Genomic DNA, 15,287 nt, shown 5'->3' on the forward strand with positions numbered 1-15,287 from the left:
TACTGAGTATTTTGATGATTCAGTATCTGCAAGATCATCAGTCTGTTAAAACAGTTGTGGCACAAGTATGATGCCATCCAGTTTTTGGTCATTCTTGTTTCTAGTTGCTGGACTTGGTACCATATGATGATTTTCTGATTGGCTTTCTTAAACTGGTGGTCTGTGGCCTAGCAGCTGGGTGTTCATATTGCAAAATGTGTGTCTGTTTTTATTATCAGCTAGATTTTAGGGCTTATTGCAAGGGCCAGAAAGAGACTCTGGAGCCTTTAACTCCTGGCTATTGATGAAGGGTTTCTTCTTTGAACAGAGTACATCAGTTCTGGGGTACCAGTCTGTACCTTACCAGCATCCAAGTATGTGTGTGGAGAGAATGTTCATGTGGTTGTAATTTTACCTGCTTGGTGGGAAATAATACAGTCCTGCTACTTTGAGAATGAGTAAGTGTAGAAGGCAGGTTTTTGTTTCTAATTTCTAATTTTTTGTGGCCACAGTGACACAAGCTTCCACTTTCTGGAAGGAACATGCACTTTGACTACCTGCACAGCATAATTATAACAATTCTTAGACACAGGCCATTGCTGAAAACCTAATATGTAGTAAGACATCAGCCAGCAAGTTGTGTAGAAAACAGCAGTTCAGTAACAGCCCGTAATGAAGGACTGTAACAGCAAGTTGCATGATGAAAGAGGGTGGGTTTTGTTTGGAACTTTTTCCTACCTTCACTCAGGTCCTCAGAGCATGCTTCCACCTTCCTTATATGTGTGTCTCTAGATGTGAAGCCTTTGGGCCTCTTGTGCATCTGCATTAACAGAGAACAGCAGACACTGTGAGGTCAGAGCTGTAGCAAGGGACCTGACTCTTTCACAGGGTAGTTAGATTTCTTAGCTAATTTTCAAGTCTCTTCTTTTTTAAACAATGCTTGAACTTTGGATGGTCTATCCATTTCTAATGGTAAAAATACATACACAGTTTTCTGATATCACTCTGTCATAAAAAAGAATAATATAATGATTTCTTGTGTGGATATAAAGTCCCCCTGTTCCTCCCTTTATTATACTTAAGCTTCAAAAGCATGGAGGAAATTGCATGATAACTAAGGAGTAATGAAAGGATAGGTGTACTGGATGTGATTTCTTAGCCTGGGTGATAATATGTTATTGAACTATAGCTACAGTCATGGTCTGCTCAGAAGCTTAATTAGACCTGTTACCCACAGACACCAGAGTAAGTCAGTGTGGCATTGTTACTTCCCCATAGAGTTTGAAAATTTATGAGAATAAAACCTGTGGCAGTGAGGTAAAGGTTCCTTTGCTGCTGTTATGTCAGGAAACCACATGGGGAGGGAGAAGAAGGGGTAAGAGGAGACGAAGTCCCTGAGAAGTCTGAGTCATGTAGCAGCTGTCTTTGTATGAAAGAGGAAAAGTGTGAAATCCAGGCTCAGAGAGTGGAAGAAGGCACCTGTACTTATTTTCTAAAGTATTGTTTTCTTTAGCTCCTGGTTTTTCTGTTGGAAAAATAGTAGAGTCCCCTGGTAAATGAATTGGGTCAGTGTGCACAGTATTTTTTGTAGGTGTGCAAAGTGTTCTTTTCTAACAATGCTAACACATCTGTTTTCATTCTGTTTTCAGCTCTATCTCATTGGAGGATCTTTTGGACTCCGTGAATTTACTCAGATAAGATACGATGTTCACAAACTACATGGCCAGGTAGTTTAAATAGTTTCCTTTGCTTTTCAATTCCTTATGCCTACATGCTGCTTTCTAAAGAATTGATAGGACAAGCAAACTTGGTGTAGGGGATTTGCCTTTCACTGCTTGGCCCTGAGCTACAGCTGAGTCTCATAGGCAGTAGGCAGAGTAGGTAACAATAAAAGGCTTGACATGATGATGACTCCTTTGCCATCCGTGAAAAAATCAACATAAATAATAGAAACATTTTGTTCCTTTGGTTGATTGTAAGTGGCAGTTCTGAATCCTGAGAAGGAAGTGCAGTATGTCTAGAAGGAGGTTATTGCAAGGGTACTGTATCCAATTTAGACTAAGAAAACTGATATTTTAAAAGGTTTGGTTTTCAAACAATACTTGGCAGTGAGCATATAATGTTAGATGGTTTCTGGGGCTTGGCTTTGCATTGACTGAGACAAGCAGGTACCTTTGACATTGTGCTGCATTCTGTTCTTTAGGCCTTGTGAAGGAAACAGGAGCTAGTCCCTACCCATTGTGTCAGAATATATATAAGTATATATATATATATGTTCAGTATATAAGAAGCCTTTTTAAAAGTGAACCTGAAACCTTCTGTCTGAGGGAAATAGCATGTTTACTAGTGCTACCTACACCTCCAAGTGTAACACTAGTTCCAGATTGCATGTTAAATGATCTGAAAGGAGTGTGTTCATTCGGCAGAAAGTAATATTGGCTTGCTTTGCCTGGTTTGGTAATATGCAGGTCTGCTATTGCAATGCAGAGAGACTTTCTGGTCTCAGAGCTGCTGACTTGCAGGTTGCACAAAGCTGTATTAAAGACTATGCCACTTAATAGAAAAACAAAAATGTGCAGGACTCTGGCTTTCCACTGTGGTGAAATCTTTGACATCCTGAGCAGTTCAGAGTTTGGAGACCCCTTTTGTCTTAGACACTTATGGACCATGTAAATGACTTTAATCGTTTCTCATTGTTCTCTGTTGCATACCTGCTTATGGCTTTCCATGCCTGGTGTGGCCCATCCTGCTCAGAACTGTATATGACAGAACCTGTAGGCCAGGAGAGTAATCTTACAGATCTTTTCTCCAGTGCTGTCTTCTGGGTAGCTATTTTCTATACTTTCAAGCCTTTTAGGACCATTTAGAGCCTTTTAAGTTTTTCTCCAACAATGGGGCAAGAATTTGCCTGTTGTGTTTCTGTTAGTTTTTGGGTCAGATTTATACTCAATGTGTTGCATTTGATCCCCATGGTCTGCACTGTGAGAGCAACCCAGGGAAAGACACTGTTAGTAGTCGTGCTAATTCAGATCCATGAGACTCTTTGTCCCAACATTTATAATTAAGGGAAGCATTACTGAATTAGTAGTGCATGAAAGCTCTGAGTGGAAGCTACTTCACCCTGGAGTTCTTAAACTCTGAAAAGCTAAAAGAAGACTTCCGAGTTATGCTCTAATGAGTATTACTTAAGTCTGCAGCATCTCTTTTGTGTATTCTTTTTCTTTTCCTTGCAGTTTTATTCAGAAGTAGATGACATTGAAGTTACAAACAGTGCAATATTGGCTCAGAACTAGCAACACCAACTTTGGGCTTGTTTGCAGACAAATCAAAGCAATGTGTTCCATTCATTTCTGTTTCTATGTCCATAAAAATAGAGTTGAAAACCATTCTAATTCACTAAATAAGACAGCAAAGGAAACTAGGATGTATTTTAATGGATAAAAAAATCTAGTTTAAAATGTGCACGAAACTCAGGAAAAGAACATTAATATGAGTAATTCAAAAGCGCTGTTAAAATCCTGATGCTTTTCTCATATAACACAGTTGGACTATTGTAAATCCTTATCAGAACAGGGACAGATGGACTAGTACTCTTCTTGAGGGGTTGGACAGTTACATGCAAAATGCAATAAGCAGTAAAAGAAGACTTTTTTTTTTGTTACAGCTGCTCCTTCAGAATAATAAAAATATTTAATTAAATAACAATTTCAATACAAAGAGCTCAAAAGACTTTCACAGAATTTAAATGGATTAAGCTTCTTAGTCCTACTGTCAGAAAAGGTAGGATTATTATTTACATTTTACAGCTGAAAAAATTGAAGTTGCACAAATCCTAAAGCAGGCTAGGATTCATAACACCCAAGTGCGTGCCTGTCTTTTTTTATTATATTTTAAAGATGTGCAAACTCCAGTATATCACCTTTTGTAAGCATAATTCCTGAATTTGTTTCCTTGTTAATTCAGCTGCTAAGAAGGCAAAAGTTAAACAATCATTTTGTGGTAAACCTCCAATACATTTCAGATGCCAAACTATGATCCTTTGCCTTCAAAAGTATCTGTTCTTTTCCTTTTTTTTACTTTTAATTTCACACCATGCGTGGAGGGAAACCACATTAGTAAGCAACTTCTCAGTCAACAGTGATATTCAAAGGCAGCACTACAGAAGAACTGCTGCTGTGTAGTCTGTGTTTCAGTGACTGAGGGGCTAGCTGCAGCTTTGGATTCTTGTGGCTTAATGAAAAAAACTGCATTAGTAATAATGACTATGTTATTAATGTCAGACTGACTTTTGAAGAACATTCCCTGATAAAGATATTAAAATTCAAGAGAAAATGGTGGTTTGGACCTTTCTGAGAGAGTATGATTTAGTTATGATGCGTTGGGCTGGGGCTTGCATTAGGATTGGGAGAGAGGGGCTGAGAAGGGGCTGCAAAAGGAATTGCGTCCTCTTATTCGTTTGGGCTGTGTGTTGGGATTTTGGACTGTAGCTCAGCCAATGCGTAGGATACACAGACAGAGCCTAGGGCTGCTGTTGAAGAGGGGCTCTTAGTGTTTAAAGAGCAGATAGTTCATCCATTTAGTTCATCTCTGAATATCAGGATATGCCCATCTCTTCCAAAAGCAAAAAAATAATTTTGGGCTACACTTTTTTCTCAGGATACCTAGTTAAGTAATATTCCCTCAGCACAATGAATGTCCTGCATTTAAATGAAGCTTGCTGAGGCTCTTACTGATGTAATGTCTGTTTATGCTAGTCAGAATTCTCCTGAAACTAATCAAGGATTTCTCCATTATCTATTGTTGCTGAAATATCCATTAATGGAGAAATCATTAGGTAAGGTAATTGTTCACTTTCTGAGAAGAATTTATGCAAATCAGAATTGGTTACAGAAAACCAGGTATGCTTATGGGAAAACCATGTGGAATTAACAGAGAAGACATTAGTAGGCTTGTATAGGCATTGTTCCAGGTGCCGTTATTCATAAATGGAAGACTAGGCCCTTTCTTTGTCTTTCTTCTTGTGTATGTAATTGGAGATTTTTATTAAATTTGTATTTTTATACTGAAAATGTAATGTCTATTAAATATACAGAAAATATATATAACAATCAATTACTTTATATACTGTGAACCCACTGTTGTCATTCCAGGTGTTGTAGAGACTTGCTGATTCAGATTCAGTTTTGGATATAAGAATCTTGGAACATGGGGTGCGGTCTGTACTGCTGGCTAATGACTACTGTAGAGAATTGAAGGGAAGTGATATATTAACTACCTGGAAAAGTTTGCTTTCCCCTCATCAGCAAGCCTTTTAGTGTAAGAGAGTTTTTAAGCTCCAAATTGACTCTGTTGAAGATGTATCATTGCAAGGCAGGTTCTCAGATGTTTGGGATGGGATAGGATTGAATGAGTTCCTCCAGGGTAATGTGCAGCAGAAGCACTTCTAATAAATCTGCAGTCTCTGTGCCATTTTGTCTTTGAAGTCTGCAAATATTTCCTGCTGTGGGTTATGTACAATAGTGTTACATACTCATCTCTTTACAAATGATGAAGATCCTGTTCACTTTTTCTTTGTCCTGTGCAAAGTGAGCACACCCCAAAAGTAGAATGCTAAGAAATGCTTGTTTTCAGTGTTAATGAGGTAGAAAGTAGAGGCAGTAAAGAGTCAAAATGATAGAATTTCAATTTCTCCTCAGTGAGTTTTACCCTCAAATCAGTTGTGCATTTAAATATGTATGACTGTTGTATTGCATTACAGGAGTTAAAATCCAGATGAAAATGAAAGTTCCTGACCTGGTCTTTCACCATTCTCTATGAGCAACAAACCTATAAACCCAGAAAGAGCAATAAAGGAGTGCTGGTTGGAAGCATACTCAGTAAGTGCACTAGGAGTGTAAAGCCTGCTTTATGCAGACTGCAAATTGCCTTTAAAATTTCTTAGGTAGTGTTTTTGACCAATTGACTGGCATGTAGTTACCCATGAGGCATTGCTTATTGACACGTGTAGAGTGTTAGTGTTGCCATTGTGAATCTTCATTTATTGTGCATTTGCTTTGTCTTAAGGTACTAGTTCAAAAATTATGAATTACAACTCTGAAGATCTCAGCTTTCATTTTATGATCCTGGACCTTGAATTGAGGAAAAAAAGCACTTGTGGTGTGTAGAAGATTATTCTGGAAACCTTACTGTCCTTTGAAAAGGGAAGGAGAAAAGAAAGTTAACATGATCACTTATGGCACTCTGACTTTCCTGGTTTACAGCAATTCTCATAGTGGGTCTTGATAGTGGTATAAGTTGACTGTCCAGTTGGTTATACTCAGTATTATTACAGATTTAAATATTGCTAGTTGGTCCCTGGTGCTGTTCTTTTAAATTGTGTCTTTAATCTCATGAGTGGGTGTCAGGAGACCCACAGCAGCATGTGATTTAAATAACACCCTCTGATCTCACTGGAAATTTTATATCCATCTTGTTCAGGTTCTCTCTTCAGTTACCTCCTGTACCACAGAGCTCCTCTCTGCCTATCTCACTTTCTTAGGCTGTAGAATATAGGTAATTAATGCTGCTCTACTTTACATAGGAAATAGGAAAGTTAATTAATTCAAATAAAAGGAATTCTTTAAATTCATATGAGTATTAAAAAATTTCCTCAGGTGAGATCCCATTACTTCAAGTGTTCTGGGTCAGGGTGAAATATCTAGAAAGAAATAGGAGCAGAGAACTGACTGAGTTCCATAAGACCTTTATGTCAAGCAAGAACACATCTGACATTTGCCTCAGAAAGGTGTAGGAAGTCAGTCCAGCATTTTCTCATTGTTATCAGTGTATAGTTAAGAGGTGGTATCTGCCTATAAGAATACTTTCGTGTTTCTGTCAAAACACTGCTCTGTTCACACACATACTGCTAAGAATTTCACACTGTTGAGTCAAGATGGCTGCACTGCAGCAGTGCAGTGTTTAAATGAGGTTCAGCATCCACCCAAAAAGGGAATACATCTGCAAGTGACTGCACAAGGCCCTGCCTTGTTGCTGGCTGGCACATTAATATTGCTGTCCTTATGTAAACTGCCTCAGGTGTGTCTGTGGGAGTTGCACATATGGGCACGTCCTGGAGTAGTGCAGTAGAAATTGTCTGTTGGTTATTGCTGCTATTTTACCTCCCTATAAAGTCCATCTGGACAGGATTTCTCTGCCCCAGCAGAAGTTTGGTTTGCTTCTTTAGTTTGTTTGTTTCAGAAAAAAGAAGCATTACAGAATAAAATGTAATTTCAATGTTTAGTGTAATGTTAGTATGGTTTATGAGTAATGTCATGTTTATGTCACATCATTTTTTCCTTTAAATAACATGTTTTATATGAGGTGAAAATTTTAAAACAAAATCACCTAAACCTCTGAATATATCTGTAGTGTTTAAAATTACACAAATTTTATGATTTTTTACTTAGATTTGGGAAATGTCAGCAGATTGTCCCCATCACTACGCATACTGTGAGCTACTAGATGAGGCCGGTTTACTGCAGGCTGATTTGTTTATCTTCTTTAAGAACCTGCTTCTGTGTTAGAAAACAGTATTTGCTGTATTTGAAAGGCTATCAAAGATACTAAGAAATAGGTAGCAAGATGAAAAGGTGTGGTTTTTTATTTTCTTTCACAAACTTTTCTATTGACTGGAAACTGCAAGCTATACTTATTACAGTTCTTAGTGGATAAGCATCGGTGTTTGAAATGCTATTACACCTTGGTGTTCCCCAAGATCCTCAGTCTGACCAAAACTTGATGGACTTCACCATTTCCAAGAGGAATGTGGATAGCCAAGTCTCTGTAATTGGACTGGACTGGACTGGCAGAGTCCACGGTGTTCTAATGACAATTAATGGACTTACTGCTACTGCTGCCAGCCCAGATTGTCCATGCTCTCAATTACCTTGTGTGTTCTGCAGGCTTTCTGCTTTTTTTTTTATTCCAAATGGATTAGATGGATTAAGACTCATCCTTTAGGCTTCCTGGTGTGCAAACACCCCCTACCAATGTTAAGGTCAATTTAAATTACCGCTGTTAATACTCAAAAGACTCTAAATGGGTTCTTTGTATTATTAAAGATAGGGAAGTAAAATTTCAGTATCTGCTCAGCTAAATCTGAATGTATGTTTGTGGTGCTGTGCACTAAGTCAGGGTTTCATCTTGCTCATTTTTCCATTGTCTTAAGTGAAGTGCCTGGTTTGAGATAGCTGTCCAGGCAGTCCATAGAGGAGGTTTGAGAGGAAATGCCCCAACATAGGTTTCATTCCATTTTAAAGTAGATACTGATACTCTCTTTTGATAGATTGAAAAACAGAGAGTTTGAGCTTGAGATTTTATTATTACCACATTGCAGAGAGACAATTACCTTCCTTAGTGTATGAATATGGTTATATTTTATTTGACCAGTGGATAACAGGTAAGATAAACCTTTACCTAACTTCAAGGTGCAGACAATGGGTGGTTTTGGATATATATCTTTAACTGGGACTTACTTTCTCAAGGAAGGCCCATCTACAGCTGACTGGAGGAAGTTGAGACTTTATGCTTTAAGTCAAAAGTTGGATGAATAAAATTAAGTGAGATGAAGCCCACCCTAGATACTCTTTTGCTGGAGCTTCATTGGCAAACTAGCAGATACCTTGAAGGTAGAAGAACTCTTATTATTATCTGTTATTTGTGCCTGAGGCATTGCTGTATTCTGGAGAATCTGATTCCACAGAAGTTGGAATTAAAAACATCCTGCTTGATTTGAGTGTGAGCAAAATCAAAACATCTTCAGTTAATGCCTGGTAGAATATTTTGGATGGGAAAGGTATCCTTTCTAAACCCATCAGCCAAGGAATGTGGAATTATTTTAGCATCTGTCACTGAACTTGGCAGAATAATCAAGTCTTCTCATCTAGCATTTTAGCATTTATTTATTTATAACTACATCTTCCTGTGTTTAATTGGTTTCAGTAAGCTAATTACACAAGTGCAGCATGGCAAGGAATTGATGTTGGTGATTATTGTTTTCTCCTTTTTCCTTAAGGAGGTCAGGTTGGCCTGGGTCTCAAGTCTAATGATAAACTGGTTAATTTAATAAGCAGATTGAGTTGATTTTCGAATACTAAATGCATTACTGAGCTTGGCCCTAGGTCCTCCAAAAGTTAAGAAAATAATACACTGAAATGTTGTTTGGTACTATAGAGAATGAGAGGCATACATTTAGGACTGCTCATAAGTGAGAAAAAAGTCCTAGTCAGTCAGTTACCTTTATACCATGAAGCATATTTTACTAAATTAAAGCAGACCTTGCTTTCAGGCATGGCTTGCTTAGTGGGAAAAGTTTGGAAATGAATATTTAGTCAGGCAGATTGGCTCCTTGTTGGTGGCTAAACACGTACCCTTACAATGACTTTGTTTCTATTTGCAGGCAGAATTTGTAACTTGTTACGTTTTTTGACCAGGGTTCAGAACTATCCAAGGTAGTAATTTCAGTCCTGCCATGTGGCACAAAAATGAAAGGATATCAAGAGCTTTTCATACCCAGTATTGTGGTGGTACCAGATGTTCAGATGTTTTTTTCTCACATTTCAGTTCAGTCCAGAAGGATTGTATGGAAATTAACTCTTTATCCATGCTATTCTTGGGGATTTTGAGGTTCAGCTGCTAGTGTTCAGTTCACATTTTTGCATTGATTTCAGCAAAAGCTAATCCATTTACTTGAGCTCAGATGACTTCTCTACATTGTCTGTAAGACTGTCTACTGAATTTGCTATGATACCAGACAGAGATGTATGTTTCCCTTTTTCAGGCATCCTTTCAGTTTAGCATATAAACCACCATATTTCTGTAAAAGGTAAAACCAGAGTCAGCTCTGGGATTCAGTAAGATTTGTGTTGCCACATTCTGAGGCTGACACTGTGTGTACTTTCGAATGGTTTCCCTGTGGTTGGATCTGCCTAGACCCAGTGCTTATTGTCACCACAGCTTACAGTGCTGTAGGATGACTTGGAGTTAAGGTGTTACCTCTCATTATTGAACCTTTCTGTGATGAAATACAATATACAGTGTAAGTATTAAGTGTTCTTTGTTTTAAACAGTAGCAATTTTTCTGTCTTTTACGTGATGGTGGTTCTCTTGTGAAGATTAGATTCAGATGAAGAGAAGATTATTAACTGAAGAAATTTATTCTGATGCCATTGCAAGTGGAACTAATTTCAGTACATAAAATGTTGATAGCTTTCAGATATTTACATTTTATATACTACCAAGAATTCTGTTTGGTTTATTTAAATCCTGTCACATTGCCAAAATTAATTACTGGTATTTTTGCCTTGCAATTGAAGTGATTACAAGTGTGTAACTTAGCTTCAGGCAGCTTTTAGCCAAAACATAATTTAATATCCAGCTGTTTTTCCCAACACCTCCCTCAAGCACCAGAAAACATCTAGCTTTCCAGACTCATCTCGAGAAGCCAATAGCCATGATCTCAGCAGATCCTAGTCCCTAGGATTTTCTGGACTTGTAGATCACTGCTGTTTTTACCAAAAAAATGTTGAAAACCTCTTGCCCAATCATGTTTCCATTTTAAGTGCAATTTCTGTCTAAATGGACCTTCCCTTTCTTCTCCTTTGTGTTTTGAGGCTTGAAGCCTCATTTGAAGCCAAATGGTGCTGTTGTAAACTTCAGCTCTATGGCAATCTAAACAAGCAGAGCCCAAACTTGTATCCAGAGTAAAACCAGCTAATGAGAGGGGGGGAATGCATTATCTGTCTCTTTTCAAGTATCTGTCACTGCAGAAAGCATTTATTGGTTTGCTTGTCATTCAATAGATGCTGCATTTCCCCAGAGTCAGCACTGAACCTCCTGTATGTTATGTCAGGCAATGCTTAGCTGCCTTTTTTTGATGAGGCATAAAAATGAAACTTTGCCTTTAGAACCTTAGTACTTTCTGGAATGAGTGTTGTAGCTGGTAGAAATCATGTCTTGCCTCTCTGGAGCAGAGCTGAAGGAGGGTAGAAGGTATCTGAGGTTGTATCTTGTTCCTGTGCTAGGTGGGCAGCTCTGGGCTGCCCACACCCTGTCCCTACAGTCCCTCCATTTCTGCACCCTCAAAGACTCTGAGCTGTCTGTACAGCCTTACCAAGCCTGAGCTCTGGGATGGTTCAGGGCAGGAGGCTCATTAGCTATTCCCAGAGGAATTTCTAATTTCTTTCTTCATTGATTACAGAGAGGATGTAGCTATACAGGCTTTTTGGATGCTGCTTAGAGAAGAGATGACTTCTCTTATTAATATCTAAAATGTATGAATTAAAATATTTTGCATTCATAATTCTCACTGATTTTAGTAGAATTGTTGGATGTTAACCCCTTAAAAGAAAACCACGTTGCTATTCATGTTTTAAACTTAATTACACCAGATTTTAGCGTTGTAATTTTCTCTAATATAACCATCAGAATGTCTGATCCTTTGACAAGTAGACATGTTATTTATGAAAAATAATGGCAGAATATCTGTCAAAAGAAAATAGTGTGTGATGTATAAATATGTTGCAAATTCTAGTAATTTAAAGTATAAGTGATTTGGGAAATTAAAAGCTTTTTGTAAGTACAAAGTATTAGAATATGGTTTTTCTTCCTACTATAAAACTTCACTAGATGTCAGTATGGAAAGTATTTTCCCTTAAATGCAATGGGAACTGTTAATTCCTTCTACTGTTAATTCCTTCAACACATGCAGATTTTAAGATGACAGTTATTAGAATTTGGTGGTAATTTGTTTGTAGAAATGCATTTTCAGAGCACAGAAAACAATTTTGATAAGTTCACACTGGATTCTAAAAATTGCTTCTGTTCAAAAAGACATTAGAAGTCAAAATTTGTTTCATTAGTCAATAAATTTCTGTAAAAACAAAAAATGTGCTGTAAAACAAAATTATATTTTAAAACATAACTCAGATCATTTTTAGGGTTAAAAACTGCAGACTTTTTGGTTTTGTTTAATATTTTTTTATTATTATCAATGAGAAAAAATGTTAATGTATATTTTCCTGCTGTTGCTTTCTGGGAACTGGAGATGTTCACATAGCTCAAGATAGGGCTTCAGCATTGACTTACACACTTAGAGAAGGAAAGGCATATATATTTATAGATGTTTAACTGTGATTAGGGAAAGCATTTCTCATCTGTTAGTGTGTGCTTGTGCATTGCTTTAACTGTATTATGTTTTTATATTATGTTTGAAGGATCAGGCTGTCTCTGTTCCTACATGAGAAGGTTGATGGGAGTTTTTTGGTAGCTGGTTTTTTTTGGAGCATTTTTGTTGTTATTTTATTGAAGCTTCAGTGCTTTTATTGAAGGTTTGGTCTCCTATGAGATGGACTTTTCCCTTTAAATTAATTCCTTTGGACACACTAAGGAAAGAATAGTGGTTTGGATATTGTACAGTGCCTTTGGTTTCACTTTGGTTGAAGTGAGCTGCTGCCAGGAACATTTTACAGATGAGCCTAATTGAACAGCCAGTGAGCACCTGGATGCAGGTATTCCTGCTGATGTACAGAACTGAGGACACCCTCTCTATCCCCTTCTGTCTGATAGTACAGCACTGGAAAGATTCAGAGGAGATGAACACACACTGCTTCCATGCTGCCTTCAGCTGCCAATTCACAATTTCTCTCTTGAAGTTACTTGCTTTGAACAGAAACTTAGGTGACCTTCATGCTTTTCAGAGCTACCACAAAGAGGTTGATTCTGTGCAAAGTTTGGGTATGACTAAGGAAGCCATAAGGGAAGAAAAATTCCCTATAAACTGTATTTATGCTAGTTTTCAAGCTTGAACTTGTGTAGTAGGTACATAACCATTAAAAAAGAATCTTCGAAAAATAAGACTAAAAAAAATTGGCTCTGCTGGAGTTGCATCCAAAATTGCATTTTTGATTGTTTCTAACTGTTGAATATATTATGTTTAGAGGCAAAAAGGTTATTGTTTTTTTTCCCAAGTACTGGCATCACAAATTTACACCTTTTTTTAATACTAAAAGGAAGACTTTTTGTACTGAGTTTTACTGTGAAATTAGATTTATTCTAGCATATTCAGAGCTAAGGTTTACAGCACTAATTTGGTATAAATCATATAAATAAATGTGCAACTGAAAATCAAACTGGATGTGAAAGCATATCAAAATTAATTAAATGATGAATACTTTATTCTCAGATCTGAAAATTCTAGAATCCTTGTTAGTTTGACCTTATATGTGAGAAATCTAGATATGCTTAAATGTTTGCTAAGTATGGGATAGTTTGTCCATCATATTAACCTTTAATTGCATTTCCCATGACATTATCACATAAAAAAGTGTGGTCCAGAGTTTGGGATTTTTTTAAGTAGATCTTTTTTGATCACTCTGGAAGCAAGTACACTGGATTCTGAGTGATCACTGGTGCACTGTGTAGTGTAACTGGGAACTGCTGCTGTAACAACAATTTATATTGCTCCTTTGGAAATGTCTGCATTGATTTCTGTCAGAGGCTGGATTTTTTTTTTGTTTTTGTTTTGTTTAACTGGCTGTATTCTGCGCAGATCATAGGAAAAGGTCAAAGGACGCAAAGCTAGGGGTTACATCTAGTCTCAGCTCTCTCCCCACTGTTCTTAAGTATTCCCATCCAATCCATATCCCTTGACTGGGGATATATGGCATATCCTATTCAGTGTAGAATCACAGAGTCATGGAGTTGTTTGGGTTGGAAGGGACCTTAAAGATCACCTATTTTCAGCCCCCTGCCATGGGCAGGGGTGCCTTCCACTAGACCAGGTTGCTAAAAGCTCCATTCAACCTGGCTTTGAGCAGTTACAGGAACGGGACATCCACAGTTTCACTGGCATCCTGTTCCAGTGCCTCACCCCCACACAGGGAAGAAAGTAGCCTTATGTAAGTGGTTTTTTGTGTATTAAATATTTAAGTGATACAGTTGAAGGATTGTTGTGAATGAAGTTGCACAAAAATGGTATGTTTTGCCTTACCCTTCTCTGTTACCTAAGACTGTATGCCAAAGAACTTGGCATAAGTACAACCCTTGTTGTACCTTACAACCTCTACAAGCTTTGTTCCTTTTATTTCTTAAGTAGAACAGCACTCAGCTTGGCTTTAGTTTACACTGCATTTCCTGAGTCCTGGGATTTATCCTCTGCTGTCTACTGCTTCTCACTCTGCTCATAAACCACAACTTAGAATATTTATGACACCGACTTCTGTAGCAATTTATGGGAGACTTCTCAAGGAAGATTAAAGTTGACTGATCCACTCAAGATTGCTGATTTTCCATTTAGAGGAGTTAGGCATGATAAATGTTTTCAAAGAAGATACGCTATGGGAGAGCTAGAATTAGTGATTCTGGTTTACTCTTAAGTTTAAAAAATGGGTGGGGAAAACAAATTGAAAAAATTCATATAAACAGTAATTCTGTGGACTCAGTATTGTGGATACTGCAGGAAAATTGTGTGCCATCTATTTATGCTGGGAGGAGCAGATGGAAAAATGAAAATCTGAATCCTAATTCATGTTCATTAAATTCAGGCCACTGTCTTCTCCAGTTTCCAAAGCTGAAATCTTTTTCAGTGGGATATTATTTTGTGGAGGATGGGGTAGAAACAGGAATTCATGTTTTAGTAAAAATAACAAACAAGTTTCAGAGTAAAACTATCTTCTACTGTGTTCTGGAAATGCTTGCTAGAGGGAAAGTTCTGTAGAAGTTTGGCATGCAAATATTTGGTCAATACATGCCAGAACACAAGTATACAATGTACTGTACTGACTTATGTGAGAGGAGGCTATTAAAAGCACAGCCCTCTTCTCATGATGTGGCTGTCTCCTGACAGTTTCCTTGTGTAGTAACTGAACCCATCATTTTAGAATATGTAATATATTCAAGTCTTGGTTTGCTCTAAAGCCCATGGCCACAAATAGTACATGGACAAATAAACAGTAATGTTTATAGCATAGAAAGACTGCTCGTGAAGATGGGTTATTTGAGTTACATATCCAGGCATATGTGTTCTGTGGACAATTGGGATGTTATCCTGAAAATGAGAATGTGAGTCAACTTGGTGGTCCTCTCTGAATGCTGAACATGAGCAACACTGCTATTCTGCTTTGTGTTCCTGTGTTTCATAGAATCATGTAATAATTTGGTTTGGAGGAGACTTTCAAAAGTCTTTTAGTCCAACAGTCCTGAAGGAGCAGGGAGATCTTCAAGAAGATCAGATTGCTTGGAGCCCCATCCAGCCTGACCTCGAATGTTCCCAT

At 37.6% G+C, this 15,287-nt stretch overlaps 1 protein-coding gene across 1 annotated transcript in view; it reads left to right on the top strand.

Moving 5' to 3' along the window:
- The window catches only part of LOC130253796 (cytochrome c oxidase assembly protein COX16 homolog, mitochondrial), a 44,654-nt gene that overhangs the window by 10,721 nt on the left and 18,646 nt on the right, over positions 1 to 15,287 (top strand). The window contains exon 2 of the mRNA XM_056492698.1: positions 1,629 to 1,706. Within this exon, the coding sequence (XP_056348673.1) occupies positions 1,629 to 1,706 (78 nt within the window). The remainder of the gene's footprint in view (positions 1 to 1,628; positions 1,707 to 15,287) is intronic.

Source organism: Oenanthe melanoleuca, chromosome 5 (genome assembly GCF_029582105.1).
Source record: "Oenanthe melanoleuca isolate GR-GAL-2019-014 chromosome 5, OMel1.0, whole genome shotgun sequence".
NCBI classification, from domain to species: Eukaryota; Metazoa; Chordata; class Aves; order Passeriformes; family Muscicapidae; genus Oenanthe; species Oenanthe melanoleuca.